Below are 22,462 nucleotides of genomic sequence, written 5' to 3' on the forward strand. Positions count from 1 at the left end.
CTTGGGAAGGAGTGATTCAGAGGGGGACCCCCTTCCAGGGTAGTAAGAGTGACTCTTGTTTACCCAGTGTTACTATTAAAACTGGGTAAACAATAGTATAAAGTCCATTATTGTTTATGCCAATGATGCTCAGATTCATGAGTTTGTTTTTGGGTCCCAGGGTTGTGGTGGGGCCAGCAGTCCATGTCCACATTCATATCCCTCTGGTGGTCTCATTATTGGACTCTGGAGGGTGTCTGGGTGCTTGATTTAGTGCAGACATAAATAGTGGCAGACGGTGGCATTGTACAACTGGTACAGAATTACGTGGTTATGGTACACTAGGACAGCCTAACAAAGATGAATTGAACTCTATTCTTGACTGGATGACGTTGTATTAAAGTTGACTTTAATACAAAGGTCAGGAAAGGACAATAAACAGGACAATGCCCAGCCTTAGCACATCAAGATATTTTTATCATAATTACTGTAAATAAATTTAAATTCATGGTCAACATGTTTTCTTGGTAGCAGAGCAGAATGAAAATGATCAGTACAACCTAAACTGACTCTTGCTATGTAAAAAAAAAAAAAAAGCTCAGCAACTGACCTATGAGAGTAAATCTGCTCTTCCAGTGTATTAGTTCCAAGAAGGTTCCAAGAAGAAATTGGGGAGGGAGAATCGTTCGTTTGGAATGTGAGGACAAATGTGTGCAAGTGAGTGTGAATGCAAAGCATGTTAGTCACGCAGATGCTTTTCTCCTCTTTAGTACCATGACAGCATGTTATTGTAATCCCACCTGCTCAGTTATTTCAGGATTACCCACTTCACTTCTGCAAACAGATAATTACTCTAATTTTAGGTTAAAAAGCATGGTTTCATAAATACACGTGTACCATATACAGCTCTTCAGAATAGTTGGTGATGGTCCGGTGTATGCAGAACCTCCATCTATAAGTGTTTCGTGTATAAGGAAGGTGAAGAAGACTGTTATAAGTGTAGCCCAGTATAAATTACACAAAGGCTGTAGAGTATGCTTTGGTATGGTTAGAGTATGGCCTCTCAGCTGTGAAAAAAGGAAGGCATACACATTTGTAATCAAGCTCTGCATAAGAAATGAGGGAAAAGCATAATTGTGTTTAAATCAAATTCCTCTCAGCCAGTGATACTGTACTGTGGCTGTGGATTGCATTAATTAATATGCCACTGCTGCAGAACCCTGGGAAATCTGAGCCTTGCTTTGTCACCGCAGATCCACTGCCCTACTTCTTTCAGCTCCAAACAGGAACACCCCCATCTACAGTGGCTCCTCCTCTCCATTCACCAGACACATGATGAGAGAAGAGAAGAGTGATCAGGCCCATTCCATGAACAAGGAGAAAAGAAAGTGAAGATGCCAATGCAGATGTCTCAAAAATTGCATTTACATTTAAGCCATTTAGTATATGCCCTTATGCAGAGCAACGTACAATCTTTAGTTAAAGGGACAGTTCCCCTGGTTACAAGTCTTGTTCAGGGACACAATGGTATTAAGTGATTCTGTAACAGTGATCTTTTGAATCACAGACAAGTTAATAAGCTACTACCACCATATTGGATAGACAAAAATCTTCATTCTTGAGTCACTACGGCTACCCACCAGTTTTAGAGTATCCTGGGGCAGAAATAATGAGGAAAAAAGGTTGAAGGCTGAAGAAAAAACTAAGTATGAAGAATGGGGGAAGGGAGTCAAAAAATCAAAATGAGGTCTTGCTAACCATGGTAACAAGCTAATAAAATATAATGATATCACTCATGTTGACAGACTGCACAGTTGTCTTCAAACAAACTATTCTAAAATAATTGAAATGTCAGGTAATTATGTTTTTTTAATTAAATGAATTTTTATTTAAACATGTCACTGTCCTTAACTGTGCCTGTTATATTTTATCCCACTGCTAGTTTGCAGAGGAAGTGACTGAAAAAGACAACAAAGAACAAGGGACTGAATTCCGTGTCATTTTAAGGGCAGAGAAAGACAGTGTGTCTATGTGTGTATGCATGTGGGCTTGTTGTAATTAACCCCATAATTTTGTCTTTGATAGACACATGAAAGCCCCGCTGCAAAAGAATCAGCAGGGAAGTCAAAGGTCCCTTCAGACAGACACACACACGTCCTCTCTGTTCCACTCCTCTTTACTCTACCATGGTCAAGCCTGTCAAGGGTGTGTTAGTTTAAAGTCTCATCAACTCACACATTTTGGGCTACAGAGGTGATTTCTCACATTGTTGATTGCCAATTCACACACATACACAGAACTCACACACATACACAGACTGTACCATTCCTACTCACACTATATGAACCAAACGTCAATGCAAAACAGATCATCAGGAACAAAAAGGCAGAATTTAACTAACAAAACAATGAAAATAGGTCAGCCCACAGCACTCAGTGCTGACTGGTGAAGTGTGCATGTGTGTCTAGTCCAACCATCAAACTGGAACTTCATACTAACCTGTGACACCAGCCTGGAACCCAGACACATACTACATGTGTAAAAACACACACACACACACACACACACACACACACACACACACACACACACACACACACACACACACACACACACACACACACACACACACAAACATAGATAAGAGTCCTGTCTGCACACAAATTACACAGGAAAAAAACCACCACACCACTGTTAATCATAAATGAAAAGATCTGACCTGCAGACAAACCCATTTATGACTGTGACATGCATGATGGCCTGGGGACATGTGGGACAAGCCATGTGACTGCAGTGACTAATGTGCCTCAGTTTAACAGGGCAACTGCTGCAAGGCTGATACAAAAAACTGTATTTACACTGATACCCACAACCTCCTCTCATTTAGTCATACTGCAAAACTTTCATACTAGTCATAGTGTATATTAAACATTTTGTATAATAAATTTTATTGTTTTATATGTTTATTGTTTAATGTTCTAACCCTGTATCAAGCAACCTGTGAACTAAAAAGTCTCATTCATAGCATACCATAGTGTTTTTCTAAATCATGGATATCACAATGAAAAAAGTAAACACTGGCAAAACCATTTGAAGTTTAAAATGGAATTAATATGTCAAACCTAATATTTTAGCACTGACGTAATGTAAAAAAATGATAATAACCTGCTGATACATCACAACAATGCTAAAAAATTAGGTGTGACAGAATAATAAAATGTTTTTTTTTTACGTTTAGCCAGCTTTTTTTCTGTTATCACTTGCTGCTGCATCTCATTAAATATTTTCCCCATAAATCACTTTTTGTAGTGTAGGTGGGTTGTATGCTTGATTTATTTACTGTATGCTGGACTGTGCAAATTAATTATTTTATATTATGAAAATCAGGGAATAAATCTAGAGACTCTGATCTCCAAGAATAGCATATAGCAACTTTTAAATGAATAATAAATAAATAAATAAAAATTCTAATTTCTCCATCTTTCTGGTCTGTGAGATCACTTTGAGCACTTTTAGGCTCTGGTTGGTCCTCATGTCACATTTCAAATGTACATTATTTTTCAATAAAAAGATCCACCACTATAGTAATATTACTGACTGTACAGTGTGCACATGGACTATTCCTTTCACTCAGGCCGCCTCTGAAAAATTAAAGATTTCCTGGGCTGTCAGAGACCCACCACAGATGCGGTGGGGAGGTGGGGTGGTCTCACTCTCGGCACTGATTGATATTCTGGCAGCATTCTTTCTGAGCTGCACACATGGCAGAGCCGACAAATATGCCCAATGTGACTCTAGAACAACAGGCCTGACATTATCATGAACTGCTGAAAATGTTTCCTCATTGGTCACTTTTTTGTAAATATATTTTCCTAAAAATTGTGACTTGACTTTTTGCTAGAACTTTCTGCTGTCTGTGCTGCATCAGTAGCCCTTTTTGTATTACAGGCCAATTCTCCTGCTGCTATGTCCTGTTCAACTCTGGCAGACAGAAGAGACCAATCAGCTTAACTCCCAGGACTCATGTGTAGTCCATGTCTATTTTATTCAGTTGCCTGAAAAACTGAGGAAGACCCTAAAACACACTCCTCAAATCATCCTTCTCTGCCAAACAGGAATGGTGAGGCTGTTAAATATGGGAAATGGGAATCTTTGGCACATTTGAAATGGATTGTATTACGCAGTGGTGTATGAATCAGCGGTGAGGGCTGAGTAAACTGCAGTGATGTCAGCAGGCCAGGTTTACTGCAAATACTGCAACCTCACCACAAGACATGACCCAACTGGCATTGGACAAGGAACGATTGAAAAGAAAGCAGGTGTTCAGGCACAATGACTAACAAAATGTTTCTAATAAAGGAACACCTGTGTACACAACTACACCATGTGTGTATGGTGGTGTTGTGATATATGGAAGTTCATATAAAGGTGGTGGAATATTTCACATACTGGTAGACACAAGGTTAAATATTCATGATCAAGTCCTATGTTGATTCATTGTCAAATTAAATCAATGACTACATCACTGTGTTGGTGGTTGTTGTGATGGGGATTTTTATTCTCAAACCAACACCCTAAAGGTAAAAAAGGACAGCTTTGGGATTCAGACTATATGTGGTAAGTGTATATCATATTTACAGCTGAATTTGTACTTCCAGTCTGAGGTGGTATTTCATTACTCATCATGGGCCATTTAATTAAAACTGAGTTCAAAAGCATAGGGCTGTGAAAATGTACTGATTTGTCTTTCTGAGCAAAACACTGCTAAGCAATGAGACAGGAGTAAGGAAAAGACAGAACAATTAGCACATGAAAAACATGTGCATTCCAGCTCCAAGAGAAGCTTATGCTGAGCACATAAAGGGTCTGATTATGCAAGGCTTGAGAAGGACACATTCATTTTATAAGGGAGAGAACATAACACAAGAGAACAAGGAAGGAGGTTTTGGGGGAATACTCTATAAGGTTCTGCTGGCTACCTGGAGACCACAGAGAAATGCTGCCAGCCAATCATGTGGCCTGAGAAAAAGAACTCTGGGCCATGATTGGGTGTTAGTCAAATGAACCTGTGAAGGCAATCAAAGTCTGCGTCATTGTGCTGTCAAACGATGAACTGGCCAATTATGTGCCTTAAACAGTTTTAGTTTGATTGCACATACAGACTATTAATGAATTTTCTTTTTATTATTTTGATTATTTTGTTTTGAAAAACATCAGAATGCATAATTAGACTAATTTGAAGAAAACAGTCATCTTTAACATACCTTTTCCACAGATCAGCATATAATATTTTCTTAAATTATTGTCATGGAGACTAACCGCAATTTATGGATCAAAAGGTCAAAGGGCAGATGAGTGAGAGTGGGATGTCTGACACTACTACTGACCAAATGTTTCATATTATAGCAAGAGATGATTCAAAAATTTCTCCTATAGACAGACAGCTTCAATGATGCACCATCACCACCTGAATACAAATATCAAAAAGATTTTACAGGCAAGATGAATGCATATGAATCCAATTACAATACTGTAAGCAATTTAACAAAAATATCAAATCTTAATTTTTCTATACATTTTACTGCAGAATTGCAACAGCAATTAGCAAAAGAACACGTCAATGTCATAATGGTCATGTCAGTCACCTTAATGATCTATTGAACAACTTAATCATTAATGAATTGTAATCATAATGCATAATCTATTAAAAAAATGTATTACAATTTTATTAGTATCTGAGGTTGTGAAATCTTTACCCAAAACATGAACACAAGAACCTGACACTATGCAGCAGACCAGACCTTCAATATTAAATATCCAACAAACAAGATAGAATATTACCAAACAAGCATACAAAGACCTTATTATTATTATTTTTTAATTAGTCACATAAACATACCAACTGTTAGTAAGTTAATTATGATGTTAGGGTACCAAAGAAACTCTTTGTATTGTCTCCTGAGGTCATTTTCAGAGTGGACATCAGTAGCTTTTTGGTCTCCAAGGAAAAGTCTAGAGTCCTCCAAGGAGAAATGACAAGAACACAGAACAATATTCCAGACATCGGAATACAGACAAAGGAAAAAGCATATCTACCCCAACACCATAAAAAAAAACTGGAAGAAAACAAACTGAATGAATTTAAAAGGTTAATACAAGTATGGAACCTACTTTTTATTTGTCTGTGGAACTAAAGACTGTTCATTCACTCTTCTGCAACAGATCTAGAATTTGTCTTTCATTTGCATTTAGTAAAGCATTATAAATCATTTCTGGAATTTTGGCCACTGTGAAAAGCCTGCATGTTTAAAAAAAAATGATGTGTGTATTTTAACGTGTCACAAAATATGAAGATCAACACAGTGCAGTTCAATGATGAGCACACTAAATGTTTCTAAACCACCTCTGTTTTTTAGTGAGGCAGAGTGTGAGAATGTCAGAACGTTCTCAATGTTCCTGTGAAAGTCTGGCAGCAGCTGATGGAAAGTATGAAGCATTCAGATGTGACAGGCCTGCAGATACAGCTCCAAAAAACATTTTCTCTTTCAGCCAGGTCTCTTAACGCACACGGTGCATCCAGACATAGAATCAAGTATCCATAATCATACGAAAGTTTGCTGTGGTGGGGAGTATGTCCACAGAAATGTGGGAGTGTGGTCTGAATCATAGTGTGTGTGTGTGTGTGTGTGTGTGTGTGTGTGTGTGTTTCAGAGGACCAGTTTTCCCCAAGGAGCACTGAGCAATCCAGCTCCAATGTGGAATTTCCTCTGGCTGGGAACCAGGACTTCTGCACAGCAAATCACATTCATTTTCTTGCTCTGAAACCACATACAAGCAGTCACACTCAAAAGTACAAATGAGTACCAAAATAAAAGTCAACAAAAAACAAATGGGCTTCAAAGCGTTATAGGTTACTTCAAATCAATACAGATATTAAACAGTTCAAAACAAGTGGAAATGAAGCAATGAATGACAATGAAAATGATGCAAATAGCATGAACTTCAGCTGCTAGCTCTTGACCTGCTTTAACGCCTTTGGGAGATTGTGTACACTGCACCTACACCACCATTAACACATCATCAAATGAAGGACAAGTTTTGGAGTACGAATGGGGCATCCACACACATTATACTTGCAAAAAATGTTTTGGACTCCTGCCTTTATACACATACGAACTTTAATGAAATCTCATTCTTAATCCATAGGCTTAACTGTCCTGGGAAGGCTTTTCACAATTTTTATGAGTATTTATGGATTTTTTCTTCCAGAAGCGCATTTGTGAGATCAGGCACTGGAAGTCCATAGAACCCAACATTTCAATTATTTGGAGGGTTTTGCAATATGATTGCTTGTTACCAATCATGTAATGGTTGTTAATGGACATTCAAAACTACGTAGGTAAACAAGTCATCTGCAAGTGTCCTATTGGTTCACACAGGTCTTCAAAGTGAAATTAGCTGAACTTGGTGCCTGCCCACTCAGCCATGAAATTATCTAATTAATAAGGAGTAGGGTTTCATGAGGTCTCACAGTTGACATAGCATATCAACGCAAAAATAAAAAAAGGCAATCAGAGAAATTGTATATAGACCATAAAGATCCGATTGTGGCAATGCATAAATCTTGGAAGGGAAGGATACTTAATGATTTCTTTAATGGAGTAATGTGGTCTCCATTATTTACAAAAAGAGAGATATTTGGAACCACTAGGAACCTCTCTAGGAAGCCTGACCACACCAAGTAATCTGGGAAGAAGGGCCTTGGGCTGAGACCAATCCAGAACATCAACAATAGCTAATGCACTTCACAAATTAGTCCTTTATGGTAGTAGCCAGATGGATGCCACTAGTCACAGGCCCATGGCAAAAAGGACGATAAATGAGTCCGTGGTCTGATGACTGAAAAATATTTGTCCTAAACTCAAAGCATCAATATCTGGTGGAAAAAAGGGCATTGCTCATCAGTGGGGGGGAGTAGTGTGCCAAATATGGGAGAAGCATTCCCAAGAAGACATGATTAATCAAAATTATTTAGACCCATGACCCACAAAATTATTTGGACCCATGTCCATATTTAGACATGGGTGTGATAACTGGATTATTTTTCTAAAAAGTATTTTAGAATAATGCTGTAATGTGGAAAATGTAAATGGGTGTGAATACTTTTTGGTGGCACTGTATGTGGTCGTAGTTTTGTTTACCAAAATTGTTTTAGACGGCACCATTCTCAAAAGTTCGAACCCCACTTACTATCATTGTCCCCCTGACGAAGACACTTAAACCAGAGTTGCTTCCAGGTGGTCTAACCCAGTAACTTTAGAATGCAACAGACAGACCAAAATTGCACTGAAGATACTTTTAATTGAGCACTTGAACTAGAACAGATAAAATGCTCTTACACGCATTAATTCAACATAGAAATATTGCCATGTATTTTTAAAAATACTTAAAACACAATCAAGGATAAAAAATGCAGAAGTGTTAAAAAAAAAAAAAAAAAAAAACTTGTTACTCTCCAGTGATATTTTTTTCTTTTACATCTTTATTCTGAAAACTAAAATTAAAAAAGACACTTCAAGCTCATCCAAAGGAATGTTCAGCATACTATACAGTTTACATTATCTTAAGATTGATAACACCGTAGTTGTGCCTCACATGTTTGAAAAAGTCTGAATTAATCATGAACGTGACATCTCAAGCGGCTACACCTAAAGGCACTCCTCCACGTCCCTGTCCACACACATCAGAGGAATTGTGGCTGCTATATTCTCAGTTGTTGAGTCAGAGTATTATCCTTTTTATTATATCCTGAATATTATCCTTAAGTTCAACCTCAGAATGTTTCAAACCCCCCCTCAAAAAAAAATGTGTTCCAGTTATACAGAAAGCAACTTGCCCGTTACAGTGGAGTTTGTAAGGATTACAGTGCTCTTAAATTGTAATGTAATATATATTAACACATTACACACCAACAGTGCTCTTTATGAATTAAATTATAGGCATTGCAGAAAATAACCGCAGAACATAACCCTTAGAACTTGTACACACACCAACCCATTGTTGAACTGCTGTGGGGCTTTTTACGTTTAGATGAGATCAGTGGCTGCGTCATCTAGATGTAAATGAGAGGGAGAGAGTGAAGAAAACATGGTGCAAAAAAAGTAATATGTAACTATACATATATATTTACCTGAAGTTACAGTAAGGTACCAGACCTTCCAGAACCTACCCAACAAAACATTCAACACCACTCAAACAAAACAAATAATATAACAAAAAGAAACTGAGAAGGGGTCCCATTTATCCCAAAAACTCTGAGTGACATGACCACTGAAACGTATGTATTAGAGACCCCCAGATTGGCACACATCAATTCTATATATATTTTCCGTATAAATATACACAATGTAACGGGAATTCTGGCATGGAATTGGACGTTTATAAGGAATTGTGGGAACATATCCAAGGGTTTTCTGTAATCCACATCACATTGGAGCAGGCTAAATGAGCTGGCAGATTTAGGAGGAAAATGGGCAGTGGGTGAGCTGCCAGCTGCTTCGGCTCATTTTTCAGGATGAGACTACATTGAATGCAATCCAGTGTGTCGGTCAAATGGCGTTGGCCACAAATTCCAAAACTATGTAAGATAAGGGCTATAGGTAAGAGTTAGAACTAATTTGCAAGTCCGTCATCTAGAAGGTCCTCAAGTGACTCCGCCTCCTCCATTATTTCCTCTTTCGGTTCCTCCTCTTTAATGAGTTTGACCTTTTTGGGCACAGAATCTTCCTGCAGCAGCTCTTTGGCTAGAATGTTTGTCACTGCATGACCAGCTCCTCTTCGGTTGGCTGAGAATCAGACACAGAGACAGAGAAAGAGTATCATTTCCAGTTTGAAGTGCTATAGCCACAGATCACAAACTCTAATGCAAATCCGCTAAATTCAACACACACATGCAATCATAGGACACAACTCTGTGCCTGTGATGGATGGAGAAAAAAGAGAAAATAGTAACAGAGAGGACGAAAAAAGCACAGACAGACAGAGCTCTGTGGATGATGCAGTCCATCTCCTCATCATGTCATATGATCAAAATTTGAGAGTTTTGATTCTCCTTGGGGAAATTAAAGACAGTGTGGAGAAAACCACAGATAATATTATTTTTTTTTAGAGAAAGCAGTTCCTCTGGGTTGTGGCCATGTTGGATAATTTCGATTAGTGATTTGCAGAGAGGCCAACACAGACAAAATGTATGCTTTTCTTTGTGCATCTTCTCAGTCTCTAGAACTCAAAAAGTCTGCTATATTTTAAAATACAAAAACACACAGTGCACTCCAATGCAAACTACACCCTGGATGCAAATGTGCCACTGTCACATGGCTTATTGTGGGCGTAGGAGGAAAACATGCATCACTGCACCCCCTCCCCTAAACACACACAAACACAATAACATTACCAAACAGGTGTCCAAGATCAGTTGGGACAGGGAGAGCACAGAGTCTGTAGGAGAGCATAGATTTGTTAAGGTGTGTGAGTAGGTGCTGAGTGTGTGTTGCGGGAGTCTATCAGTCCACTTGTGTGAGGGGAAAAATAGTGCTGCACAAGCACACCTGGAGAGATGTTTCACGGACACACACACATTTTCACAATGTGCATGTAAGGCAGGAACGTCCTGTCTACACTGGGTGCTTCCACCAAACAAAAAGGTCAAACACACCAGGTGTAGTGAAGAAAAAAAAAAAAGCAAACAAAAAAAAAACACACACACATTTGATTATAATTGGGCTGTTAGTTGAGGCATTTCTGATGCCAGCTAAAGGATAGTGAAAGGGGCTTTCCAACCAGAAAAGGGGATGACTGAAGGAAGGAAAAAGAAATCATGAATATAAAAGCTTACTGGGTGTTAAATACTGTGTATATTGTACAAAATGTGCTGCTAATGGGAAAATGTACTTTTTGTCAGCAAAAGGTTTAGGCATAGAAGAGCTAGCTATATTAATACATCATTGCCATATATAGTGATCAGAGATCATCTGGCAGTGAAAAAAAAAAACATACAAAATGTTTTTTTTGAGAGCGAGAGGCAATGAACTGTTGATTGGTGAATTTGGAACGCACATTATATTGCCAGGCCCAGAACACTGGGGGCAGGATTCACACTGCTAGTGTTGAGTATGACATCTAGAGGAAAGGGCTGGAAGCAGGTTTTTACAGTGAAGACTCTAGAGAGGGAGATAATTTGTGTGCATGTGCATCTTTTGTTAAAAGTGAGTCTGTGTGTCTTTTATGCATTGAAAGGCTTGTTTGTGTGTCTGGCCTGGGTCTCTTTGTCAGTGGGGTCTTGACCCGGCAGATGTGCTATTGATTTGGATTTGGAGTGGAGGCTCATGCTGATGGTGCTTAAATTCCAATACAATACTTTAAATAAAATTCCATCTGTCACCTTTCAGAGAGCTATTATTTATCAATTGGTGACACCACTGGCCATATATTTGTTCACCTCATTAAAGAAAAAAACACTTTTACATCAATGACTGTAAAGATATTTGTTGTCATGAATCTGCCACTATCATTGCAGATGTTAGACAACCTACTAATGAGAATTGGTCTCTTTTTATGATTATTTTTACACTGTAAATCATAACACACCTGGGGTAAATAGCAAACAAAACAGAATTATTCATATTGCAGGACATTCAAAGTCATGAACTTTTGCTGTGATCACAGCTAGGATCTATTTCAGGAATGTGTTGATAATGGGGATGGTTGGTGGCTGCTTGTCCTTCATTCATGTTAATGAGCATCTCAAAAACCTGGCTGTGTGCAAAGCAGTCATGAACGTAAAGAGGTTAACTCTGAAGAATCTTTGCTTTCTAACTAAACTAAATATTTCGTTCAAGCTTTAACAGCCCTAGTACCAGTGATTTTTTTTTAGCTTGTTTGGAACAGCAGCTGTACAGCAGCCTCACCACCCAAAGAAAGAGGCCTTGAAGGAAAAAAAAAATGCCATCCCCCTCAAACATTCACACACGCCCACACACCCCCTCACCAAAGCACTGGTGCTGAGTCACAGAAATGGGGTCACAGTTCAGGAAGAGCATTTGCACGCATGTGTGTGTGGTTTTCTCTCAACTGACTCACCACTACGCTTAAAAGCTGAAGTTACAAGGACGTGTGTGTATGTATGCTATAGGCTGTCTGTGTGTGTTGCTGTCTGACTGTCAGAAGCTCACAACACACATCTCACTCACCCGCGCCTGTCTTTCCCCTCCTCTATTAGACTAAAAATAGAGTGTGCTTCTCACCAGACGAGTCAGTGTCTTAAACAGCATGTGACTGTGGAGTCCAAATGATGGGGGAAAAACTGAAAACTAAATCCTGAGCGGCTCCAAACACCAGCCTGTGCCTGGTTATAATTGTGCATAAAAGGAAAACTGAAAGAAATTTGATATGTATTGAAGCGCCAACAAAAGCTCAGCTCCCACTTCCTGAATTGGAGAGGAATGAGACAGGTTGAAGAGAAAATAAATAAACTAAGAAACTAACAAACATCCCTTCTCTGGGTTTACTATCAGCAGCAACTAGGCATTTTTTAGTTGTTTTTGTTCTCTGCCTGTCTTGGTTGTTTTCGTTCTCTGCCTGTCTTGGTTGTTTTCGTTCTCTGCCTGTCTCTTATGTAGAACAGTTCAGCATAGATGGGCTGCACCTTCTGTCCAGTCAAAGGGTTAAACAGATCCAAGAACAGACTGGTGCCAGTTGAACCTCATAATAACACAACAGAACAAGATATTCAGAAATTTGACAAAAAAGAAAGTTGGAAAATTAGAGTGAGAAAAGAGAGGAAAATGAAGGGATAAAATGGAGTGGGTCCCGTTACAGCCACAGAGTTATTCCAACAATCTGCAAGGCACCTCATCACAGCACATCTGGGTTCCATTGAGCTAAAGATCCGGTTACACACACACACACACACACACACACACACACACACACACACACACACAGTACATTCAAATCAAAACAGAAGGTGATCCTAAACTGTTCACACACACACACACACACACACACACACACACACACACACACACACACACACACACACACACAGTAAAAGGGGACAGCATAGCTGGAATTGTACTGTTACAAAACTCAGATGTTACAAAGAAAGTCATAAATGGAAGATTGTGTGTGTGTGTGTGTGTGTGTGTGTGTGTGTGTGTGTGTGTGTGAAGTGATTGTCATTGTGAAACATCACGACACACGGTGCACACAACAAAATTGGTCCTCTTCTTTAAACCAATCACCCTTGGTGAGTAGTGGGCAGCCATGAAATGCGCTCAGGAAGCAGTGTATGGGGATGGTTCTTTGCTCAGTAGCATCTCAGTGGGGGTTCGGGATTCAAACCAGTGCGTTACCAGCCTAGCAGGCCCCCTAATCAGAAGGTTGCCGGTTCGAATCCTGATCTGCCAAGGTGCCACTGAGCAAAGCACCGTCCCCACACACTGCTCCCCGGGCGCCTGTCTTGGCTGCCCACTGCTCACTCAGGGTGATGGACATGCAGAGGACAAATTTCCTCTGCATGAGGACAAATTTCACTGTGTGCACCGTGTGCTGTGCTGCTGTGTATCACAAGTGACAATCACTTCACTTTATCACTGAGCAAGACACTTAACACTAAGTTGCTCCAGGGGACTGTCCCTGTAACAACTGACTGTAAGTCGCAGGTAACGCACTCGCCTACGAACCAGAAGACCTAGGTTCAAATCCCACTTACTACCATTGTGTACCATTGTGTAAACCTTCTGATTATGGGTACGGTTCCTTACCCACTGGGCCACCCCTGCCCCTAACAGAATTTAAGTTTTTATCTGGGTGTAGCATGAAAATAAATAATAGCCCTGTGTGAGTCATTACCTGCTTGTCTGGGTCCTCTCTTCCTCCTAAATGCAGCTCCAGACTGCAGCGCCTCCAAAAGGCCATCCATGATACCAGTTTCATCACCCTCTAAAAATACAAACACAGGAAATCTTTTACACACACACACACACACACACACACACAGATTTCACCATGTAAACAGATACATTAACCCACATAAGCACTGACCCAGTTATTCTTGTGCACATACCCTCACACAAACATATCCTTAAACTCACACAAATTGACATTTTTCTCTATTCCTGTGCTTTATTTATATATATATATATATATATATATATATACATACATACATACATACATACATACATATATATATGTGTGTGTGTGTGTGTGTGTGTGTGTGTGTGTGTGTATATATGTTGATATTTTTCTGCATAAGTGCAGTGTGTGTGTGTGTGTGTGTGTGTGTGTGTGTGTGTGTGTGTGTGTGTGTGGTGTGGCAAAGGCAGATGGCTTTAATTATTTCCACTCTGAACAAGAGGGTTAATGGTTTATGTGTTTACCAGCACCCAACCCCCACATCAACTCAACTCCGTGTGAGAGCACACACACACACACCACAAAGAAATATGTAAAACACCAAAATAGAACCTGTATTCCTCGTCCCCCATATTTTCCTTCAAACTGAAAAATGCACACAGCAAATATAGCAGCCACATATATAAAAATACACACAAACCACACCCTGATCTCTGCTCCCCACCCCCTTCACACAAGTCTAATCCTTTTCAAAGCCCTAGCCAGATGTCTCCATGTCTGGTCTGTCACATCAGAGAAAGTCAAACCCTATGAACAGCAGGAACACTGAGCACCCACTAACGTAACCCTCCACAAAATATAGTCAACATAATTTGAGGACATATTGGGGGCTATATTTGAAACATTTAAGTTACAAATCAGTGTCATATCGAGAGGTTTTTGTTACTAAAATAATTTTGAAGACACAGAAGTAATTTCTGTTAATTAATGAAATTATATGAAAAATATTTTAGATTTATTATCTACTGATTGAGTTATAGAAAGAGCACAGTAAAATACCTCAAGTACACACACTAAGTCACACAGTATGAGTAGATCTTGTAATTAGTCTAGGTCAACAGTAATCAGTTTAAGTTCATTATGGAATCTGCTGCTGAAGAGATCAGCTCAGTGAACTCGGTCCAGTGAACTGACTCACGTATCTACGTGGCACTACTGCCACTGGTGGCCATTTAAACAAACAACAGCGAAACAGGGCTTATTAAGATTTTAAAGAGCACTACTGCCCCAATCGGCCATCAGAACAAAAGGTCTGCTGCTCTCTCTCTGTCTCGTCCCATATCCCATCTGTTCCTGCACTCGCCCCTCCCCTTCTGCCTTAACTTCTCACAATACTGACACCCAGTGACAGGCCCACACACTAACCACACCATATTAACTAGCCAATCCCTCCGCATTCATACACAAACCAATCTGAAATGATACAGACACCAGTGCATCAGTGGATCACATGACTATGTGTTTCCCAGGCAGGACAAGAATGAGGTCTGTGTGTGATTGAGTTCAGAACCCATGGGAATGACAAGGCTGAGCATTTTAAACATCCACTGACCCTCAGAGTTCAATGACCCTCAAAGGGATAGAGAGTGTGTGTATGTTTGTGTGAGAAAGAGAGACAGAGTGTCAGAGTATTAGTCTGATTGACAGTACAGTATGCAAATAAAAGCAGCCAAATGGTACACACCTATCTGCACAAAAGCCCCCAACACACACACACACACACACACACACTATAAAAGCATTGTAACAAAGTAATTGCTACATTTTTCATTATTACTGACATCTGATGCCAGAGTAACAAATTACAGTGTGTACAGCAGACACAATTAAATCACTGCCATCTAAAGATACATAACAGATTTAACATTGACCCCCCCCCCCCACACACACACACACACACACACACACACATTCACACACACACACACACACAAAATGACATATTGCATGGGGCATCAAATTTTTCCCTGACTATATACATTCTTAAGTATATTAAGTATAATGAACTGATCCACTCCACTCATTAAAATGACAGAAAACAGACACAGATGACCTGTCAAAGAACTAAGAGAAGAACTCCTGGGATCTCACGGTCATCTGGTGTGTGTGTGTGTGTGTGTGTGTGTGTGTGGATTGAGGATTGCAGTATAGCAATAGTTACTGCGTAATTTATTCAGTGCAAGTCAAAATCTGTGATGGAAACAGACGTCAGCCAAAAGAGAGGAATGTGCTGGTCAAAGTAGGTCAGAGCACAGTAAAGCTGGACAGAGTGTGATCCTCTATGAATAAAAGAAATATATGTGTTCATATAAAAGAAAGAAAATAAAACAGAGCTTTCCAGTGAAGATAAACAGGATACAGACATAGAGACTCGGCAGATCCAGAGTTCAGGCCACTCACACTCTCGCATGCAAAGAGAGAGATACAACATGCTTTGACTGCCTCTTACAGGCTTCAGAGTGAAGTGTTTTGCTTTGATCATCTTAGCAGTCTTTCAACTTATAATAAGTCCTTTCATTAAAGTATTGCATGAATTATTATTCAGTAGCTGATTAAACAAACTAGGGCTGTATGTTCCAGAGCTTGTCCATGACACTGGGCCAAAGGCAGGGAAATCTCCTCTGAGACAACAGATCAAAAAAGGTCTGTGAAATGCTGATGTATAACAATGTTATGATACTGAATTTGGTTTTTAGAATACAATTCATTGATACTTAAATTCTGTCAATTAATTTTTACAATCAGCATCATTGTGTGTGGGTATTACTAAGAGATCACTGGTCAACCCAAGCAAACACAATTAATAAGAGGAATAATTGTGTGAATTTGTTCTGTATGTTCATGAGCCCTCACTCTCGATGCCCACTACTCTCACCTGCATTGATGTCCAGCAACTGACTCTTCTTCAGCTTCTCCTCCTTCTCTTTCTCTGCTTTCTCTTTGGCCAGCTTGGCCTTGCGAATCTTCTCCTCAGTCTCCTTCCTCTTCTGGTTCTCCACAACCGCTTGCTGCAGAACACATGTGCAGGCAGACTCTTGTTATATTTTCATGTGACTTAATACTACTTGTGAGAATTTAATAATACTGCAAAACAGTATTATTAATTATATAACAAATCATAATAACTAGCAGTAGTGATAGCTCACATATTACGTCTGAACCTCAATTATACACAGATTTAATTATTTATACAATTCTACACACTCAATCCTACATGTCTGCTAGAATTGTATTTGTGAGAGGAGTAATAACGATTTCAGGAATTTGCAAATAAAAAAACTTTTCTGGGGCTTTAATGTTGACAACAATTGCATCCTTGCATGTACCAGGTATTTAAGAGTTCAGCTTCTTCGGATTAAGCAAAATTCTTCTATGGTTTTTTTATACAGTTATAGTGCTGCATGCTCACCTGAAACATGATTTTGAAGCTGCTTAGGTCACCAAAAAACTCCTCAGGGGTCATCTTGCGTGGATCAAAAACAAAGTACTGACCCAGGTCTTCATATTGCTTCTCCATGTTTTGGTGCATGAGCTCCAGCTTCTCATACTGCTCTTTTGCAGTGGCTAAGAAGCTGTGATCCATGGGTTAAAGAAACAACTGCACTCAAATCCAAAGTTCCAGATGTTATACTAAAAGAAGCAATGCAAGAGAGAGAACCATTCATAATCATTCATTTACAATGACTTGGCCTAAGTCCCACACTAAGGTTTTACTATTAATTTATATATATCATTATTTTCCTGATGTGTATTAATAATGTTAGAATCTAGTCATGTACTGAACTGTAATTTTAGGCGGAAATGACATAATTCTGTATTCTGAAAGAAACTAATGATTGTATCTTACTGTGGGTGATTCCCTCCCCTATTGACAATTAGTCTTTTCCCTTTAATCACCCTGCAGAGTCAGTGCAACACATGGCTTAGAAGGTTTCTTGGCCACAGAAAAAGGAAGTAACAGTGATAAACAGGAATAAAATGATGCAAGCCTGAGTAACAGACAGGAACCAATTTTGTTGATGCGCTGTCTGACACCTGATGAGAACAATACTGAAAACTGTCACATGTGATGCATGGGTGATCGTGAAAAAAGCCTGACCTTTTAACACAACTTGTTGGCAGTTGGGCCTGATCATAATTATTCATCAGGGTTGGATCATTGGTGCAATATTAACAGTATATATAACTTGTTATATATTAATATTTGATTCAGAATTTTCCTTCCAAGTATCTTTTACTTTTCAGCCTGTCAATGTTACAGACTAATATTACCTAATATTACCACGAGGCGGCGACTGCAATACTTTTGGTTTCTTGTCTTAGGACTGCACATTTTTGGGAAAAAATAAAAAAATTAAATCATTGCAATATGCGATTGCAATATGATAAATAGCACCTGCTTACCCATTAATAAAAACTCACATAAAAAAATAATCCCATGTAAATTTTATTTCCCAATAAATCATCTTTTTTTTTTTTTTCATTTTTAACTTCAAGTTTACCAACGGCAGACTCCATATATATTCGACTCGTAAAATGTGCGTGGTAAACAAAACCAGAGTAAGAACTGAGGTGTGGTGTTTGGATAAACTGTAAAAAAGCAATCAATTCCCTGCAACATTAAATACTATGTATATATTTGGATCACTAACTGCAACAAAAATTTAGTTGTGTCTGACTAGTCCCATGGAGCAGCACAGTTCTACATTGGTTTTGGGTCACAGTTTAACTTTGTGTTGACGCTATTAAAAGTTAAAAATAGAAGTCTTTGTGCTTTTAGTGAATATATGAATGTCTGTCGAATATCAAACCTGAAACTAACTTCATCGCAGATTACCCATAATTACCAGCTTTACCCTGCTTTCCCCGACTCCAGTCTGGAACGCTGAAGTGAGCCTGGGCAGCCAGTCTCAGTTTAGTAAGTTGATAAACTTCGAAAGAATGACATAATATATTGTCACTTCAGTCCATGTACACAAATAAATCACATCATTTTCCATTCATGTAACTAACACTTTCTGACATTGTAATGGCATGGCACTATACTTGTACTGCAGCACCCCGTGACAGGTGGATTACTGAGATTTATTGTTTCATTTGATTTATGCAGGAACATATTTCCCTCCTCACTACGCTATTCCTGGTTCACTAATATTGGACATTATTATTATTATTATTATTATTATTATAAGGAGAACAGTGCAGTGCAGAATTTATCCATCTAGCTCCAAGGCCCACCCCTTCTCTATTTCTGATTGGTTAATTGGCTTGTGGGCCTATTGCTGGTGTGGTTGATAGTGAAAGCTGCGTTCTGAGCCTCTAAAATCTAGTGTCATGTCACTCAGGGAGGTCGCTGTTTATTTTGCAGCCATGCCGGTACCCTGGAAGGCTGGCATTGTGCATGAATGCTATCAGCACTGCAAAATGTCTCATGTGGCATGGGCACAGGAAGTAAAGGATATAGTCATCTTCTCAACAAACTTGTCTCTGTCATTCTGAGGGGGAGGGAAGGTCTCAATGTCTTTCTCTAGACTCTTGATCTGTTTCCCCATCTGAGCGAGGTTCTTCTGCAACATCTCGGCAGACACTGAAAAGTAGTCCAATAAAAATATCCCTCAGGATTAAAAATGTATCCCACTCTCTCTCACTCAATAAATGCTTGAATAGCATATTTCCATTTGAATGCAAGAACCACCAAGGACAGAAGTAGAAGTCACGGGGCTCTCACCTCTGCTGGCCTTCTCTATATGAATGAGCTCATCTGTGAAGTGCATGACATCAGAGTGCTGCTCTTGACATACATCTGCCAAAAAGTGCAGTAGTGTCTGCTTCTGATCAGCTGACTTAGTGTCTCGCAGCTAGGGAAAGAACAGACAGAAGAAATAAAAAAAAACAAAACACAAAAAATCTTTATGTTCTTTAAATTCACACCAGTTCACTGCAGGCATTGTTCCTATTAAGTAAGTAATAGTTTCAGTACTGAAAAATATTTATACAATAAGATGTATATAGTAAGCCCCTGCTTATTCATTGAAATGCAACAATATAAATATTGTTGCATTTCTGGAAGAATCCAGTACAGAGCCATCTGGGACCCCATGAGTAAAACAGTACTTTTGTAAGTAGTTCTCCTTGTTCAAATGGTTATGTGATTAATGTTCTATGATGCCACTTACTTTGCAGAGGTAGCTGATGCTGAAACCAAAGGCCTTGCCATTGCGTGAGCCGGCATTCATGAAGTTGCCCATCAATAAGATGATTTCCAAGAGGCGGGAGAAGTTATTGCTGCTACGTAGCTCCTCACAAGCAGCGGTCACAGACACTACATCAGGCTTAATATTGTTAATCTGCTCATCAAACTGTAGCCTGAACAAGATGGCATTCAGACGCGATTTCAGCCGTTTTACAGAACTCATCTAAGAAAAGACAGACACACACAGCTCAATGTGAGATGAAAGATTTCACAGTGGGTACATATATAACACAATAATGTCAAATGGAAAGACTTATTTCTAGTCAGAAAAAAAACAAAACATCAATGATAGCAATATATTGCATCATGTTGTGTTGCATCAACAGAGAAAGTGTGGGACAACACTCTGAAAGCAAGGCACAGACTCCCAGGGTTCAGGGTGACAGTAAATTCCTGTATGATGTGTATTTACTAACCACCACACCAAACTGTTCAGACTCAGCCAGGTCTTCATATTCATCCTTCATCTCGCCCAAAATATTCAGCTGCTCAGGCTCCGGCAACAGTTTTAATAAACTCTTTAATAAACATACAAACACACAAACACAGTGAAATGCACACATCTAACCACACTTTCACATTTTATGCAAAATAACAGTCAACACACCTGCACCATGTTCTCAGATAGCACTTTGTCATTGACTTCCAGTATGACATTTTTGATCTCCTCGTATGGAAGCCGGTTTGAGCCCAGAAAGATGGCTGAAATTCCAAAAAAGCTCATAAGCAGCATCAACCACAGATGCAATAAAGCCAGTAAGTGTAGAGGCAGCAAGGTAGTTAATGGTCAATGTGTGTGTATAATTGAAATCAAACTTACAGAGGTTCTGAGAAGTCTTGGCATCAAGAACCTTAAGCTCCTTCACTTTCTTTTTCTGAGCAATCTTCTTGTCATCAGTTCCATCCTGGTCTTTTTTTACTGTTAAAATAGATTAAGATTAAGGAAAAAAATTCAGTGCAATTCAAAATAAATGAAAAGATATACAGATACAGAAACAAACACACACATACAGAAACATACACGAGTTCACTCAGTGTAGAATTTAGTTACAAGAAACCATTACGTGGATGCAAAAAATGTTTCCCTTGCATTCCTGATTCATTTTCATATTACGAAAGGCCTTTCAGCTCCTTGTTACTGCTTAACAGTGTGACCGTATTGTGCTATCCAGCATATGGCAGCGCCGGGTGAGAGTGGACTGGGTTCCTGTATTAAATTACACAAGAGACTTATACTCACCACAAGGCCCTTTGTTTTAGACCCCATCTCTTCTAAGCCCCCTTTTTAATGCCTTCTCTCCCTGCACTGTTTCTTTTGGCCAAGGCAGCTCTCCTTATGCAAGATGCTCTCCTTCACCCTTTAACCCGTTCTCCATCTGAGACTATCTTTACAAGATCTCCACTGTCAGTGCATTTATACACTCTGGGTGTTAGTGAAAGTATGGAAAACCTGGTATGTGGGTTTCTGCGTGTGTATGTACATGCACACATACTGGAAGCAATTTAGTTTCTTTTTTAATTAATATTGTGGTGGTGATGTATAACTCAAAAATTCCACAAACTTCATGTAAGATTCATAAAATGGGTTCTGTGGTTTTCCCTGTAAAATGGCTGCCCGCCCGCACGCGCACACACACACACACACCAGATTTTTTCCCATTCCTGAACCAATGGCACCTCTGCTGATGAAAAAAAGAACTGCACTCAAATTCCAATGTGTTTCACTCACTATTCCTCTACCCCCCATACACACACAAATATATACATGGAGCATATACCTTATTGTAGAAAAGTACCACTTATTGCTCAGAAGTAACCCCCTCTTCTAGTGTCCCTTAGCACCCCCTTCTCTTCCTGCTCTCACTATCCTTACAAACAGCTGGCTGCTTTTCTCTCTCTCTCTCTCTCTCTCTCACACACACACACGCACGCACGCACGCACGCACGCACGCACGCACACAGATTAAAAAAAGAAGAACACACTATTTCAGTGAACAAAACTTTTTCCTTTGTTTGTGATTGCCACACACACCAAACTGCTGGTAGAGGTAAACTTACAGATAATAATTTCTCCCAAGACTGGAATCTGTACATTTGCCCCCCCCCATGCACACACACACACACACACACACACACACACATTACACAGCCAACCTACTTCTCCTGTTGCTCCACTGCTTCCTTAAAAGGAGAACATTGGTATTCAAAAAAAGGGTGATGGTCACAGGGCTCATAAGGAGAAAATGGGGAGAC

At 39.4% G+C, this 22,462-nt stretch overlaps 1 protein-coding gene across 1 annotated transcript in view; it reads right to left on the reverse strand.

Annotated features, from left to right (window-relative positions):
- Window positions 1–8,320: 8,320 nt before the first annotated feature.
- Window positions 8,321–22,462, reverse strand: part of diaph1 (diaphanous related formin 1) — an 80,720-nt gene continuing 66,578 nt past the window's right edge. Inside the window, exons 19-28 of the mRNA XM_028959799.1 lie at window positions 21,030–21,128; window positions 20,817–20,911; window positions 20,626–20,727; window positions 20,133–20,372; window positions 19,685–19,814; window positions 19,419–19,543; window positions 17,366–17,530; window positions 16,832–16,964; window positions 13,891–13,980; window positions 8,321–9,824 (exon numbers count right to left, since the gene is read on the reverse strand). Of these exons, the coding sequence (XP_028815632.1) occupies window positions 9,652–9,824; window positions 13,891–13,980; window positions 16,832–16,964; window positions 17,366–17,530; window positions 19,419–19,543; window positions 19,685–19,814; window positions 20,133–20,372; window positions 20,626–20,727; window positions 20,817–20,911; window positions 21,030–21,128 (1,352 nt within the window). The 3' untranslated portion in view covers window positions 8,321–9,651. The remainder of the gene's footprint in view (window positions 9,825–13,890; window positions 13,981–16,831; window positions 16,965–17,365; window positions 17,531–19,418; window positions 19,544–19,684; window positions 19,815–20,132; window positions 20,373–20,625; window positions 20,728–20,816; window positions 20,912–21,029; window positions 21,129–22,462) is intronic.

Source organism: Denticeps clupeoides, chromosome 18 (assembly GCF_900700375.1).
Source record: "Denticeps clupeoides chromosome 18, fDenClu1.1, whole genome shotgun sequence".
Lineage (NCBI taxonomy): Eukaryota > Metazoa > Chordata > Actinopteri > Clupeiformes > Denticipitidae > Denticeps > Denticeps clupeoides.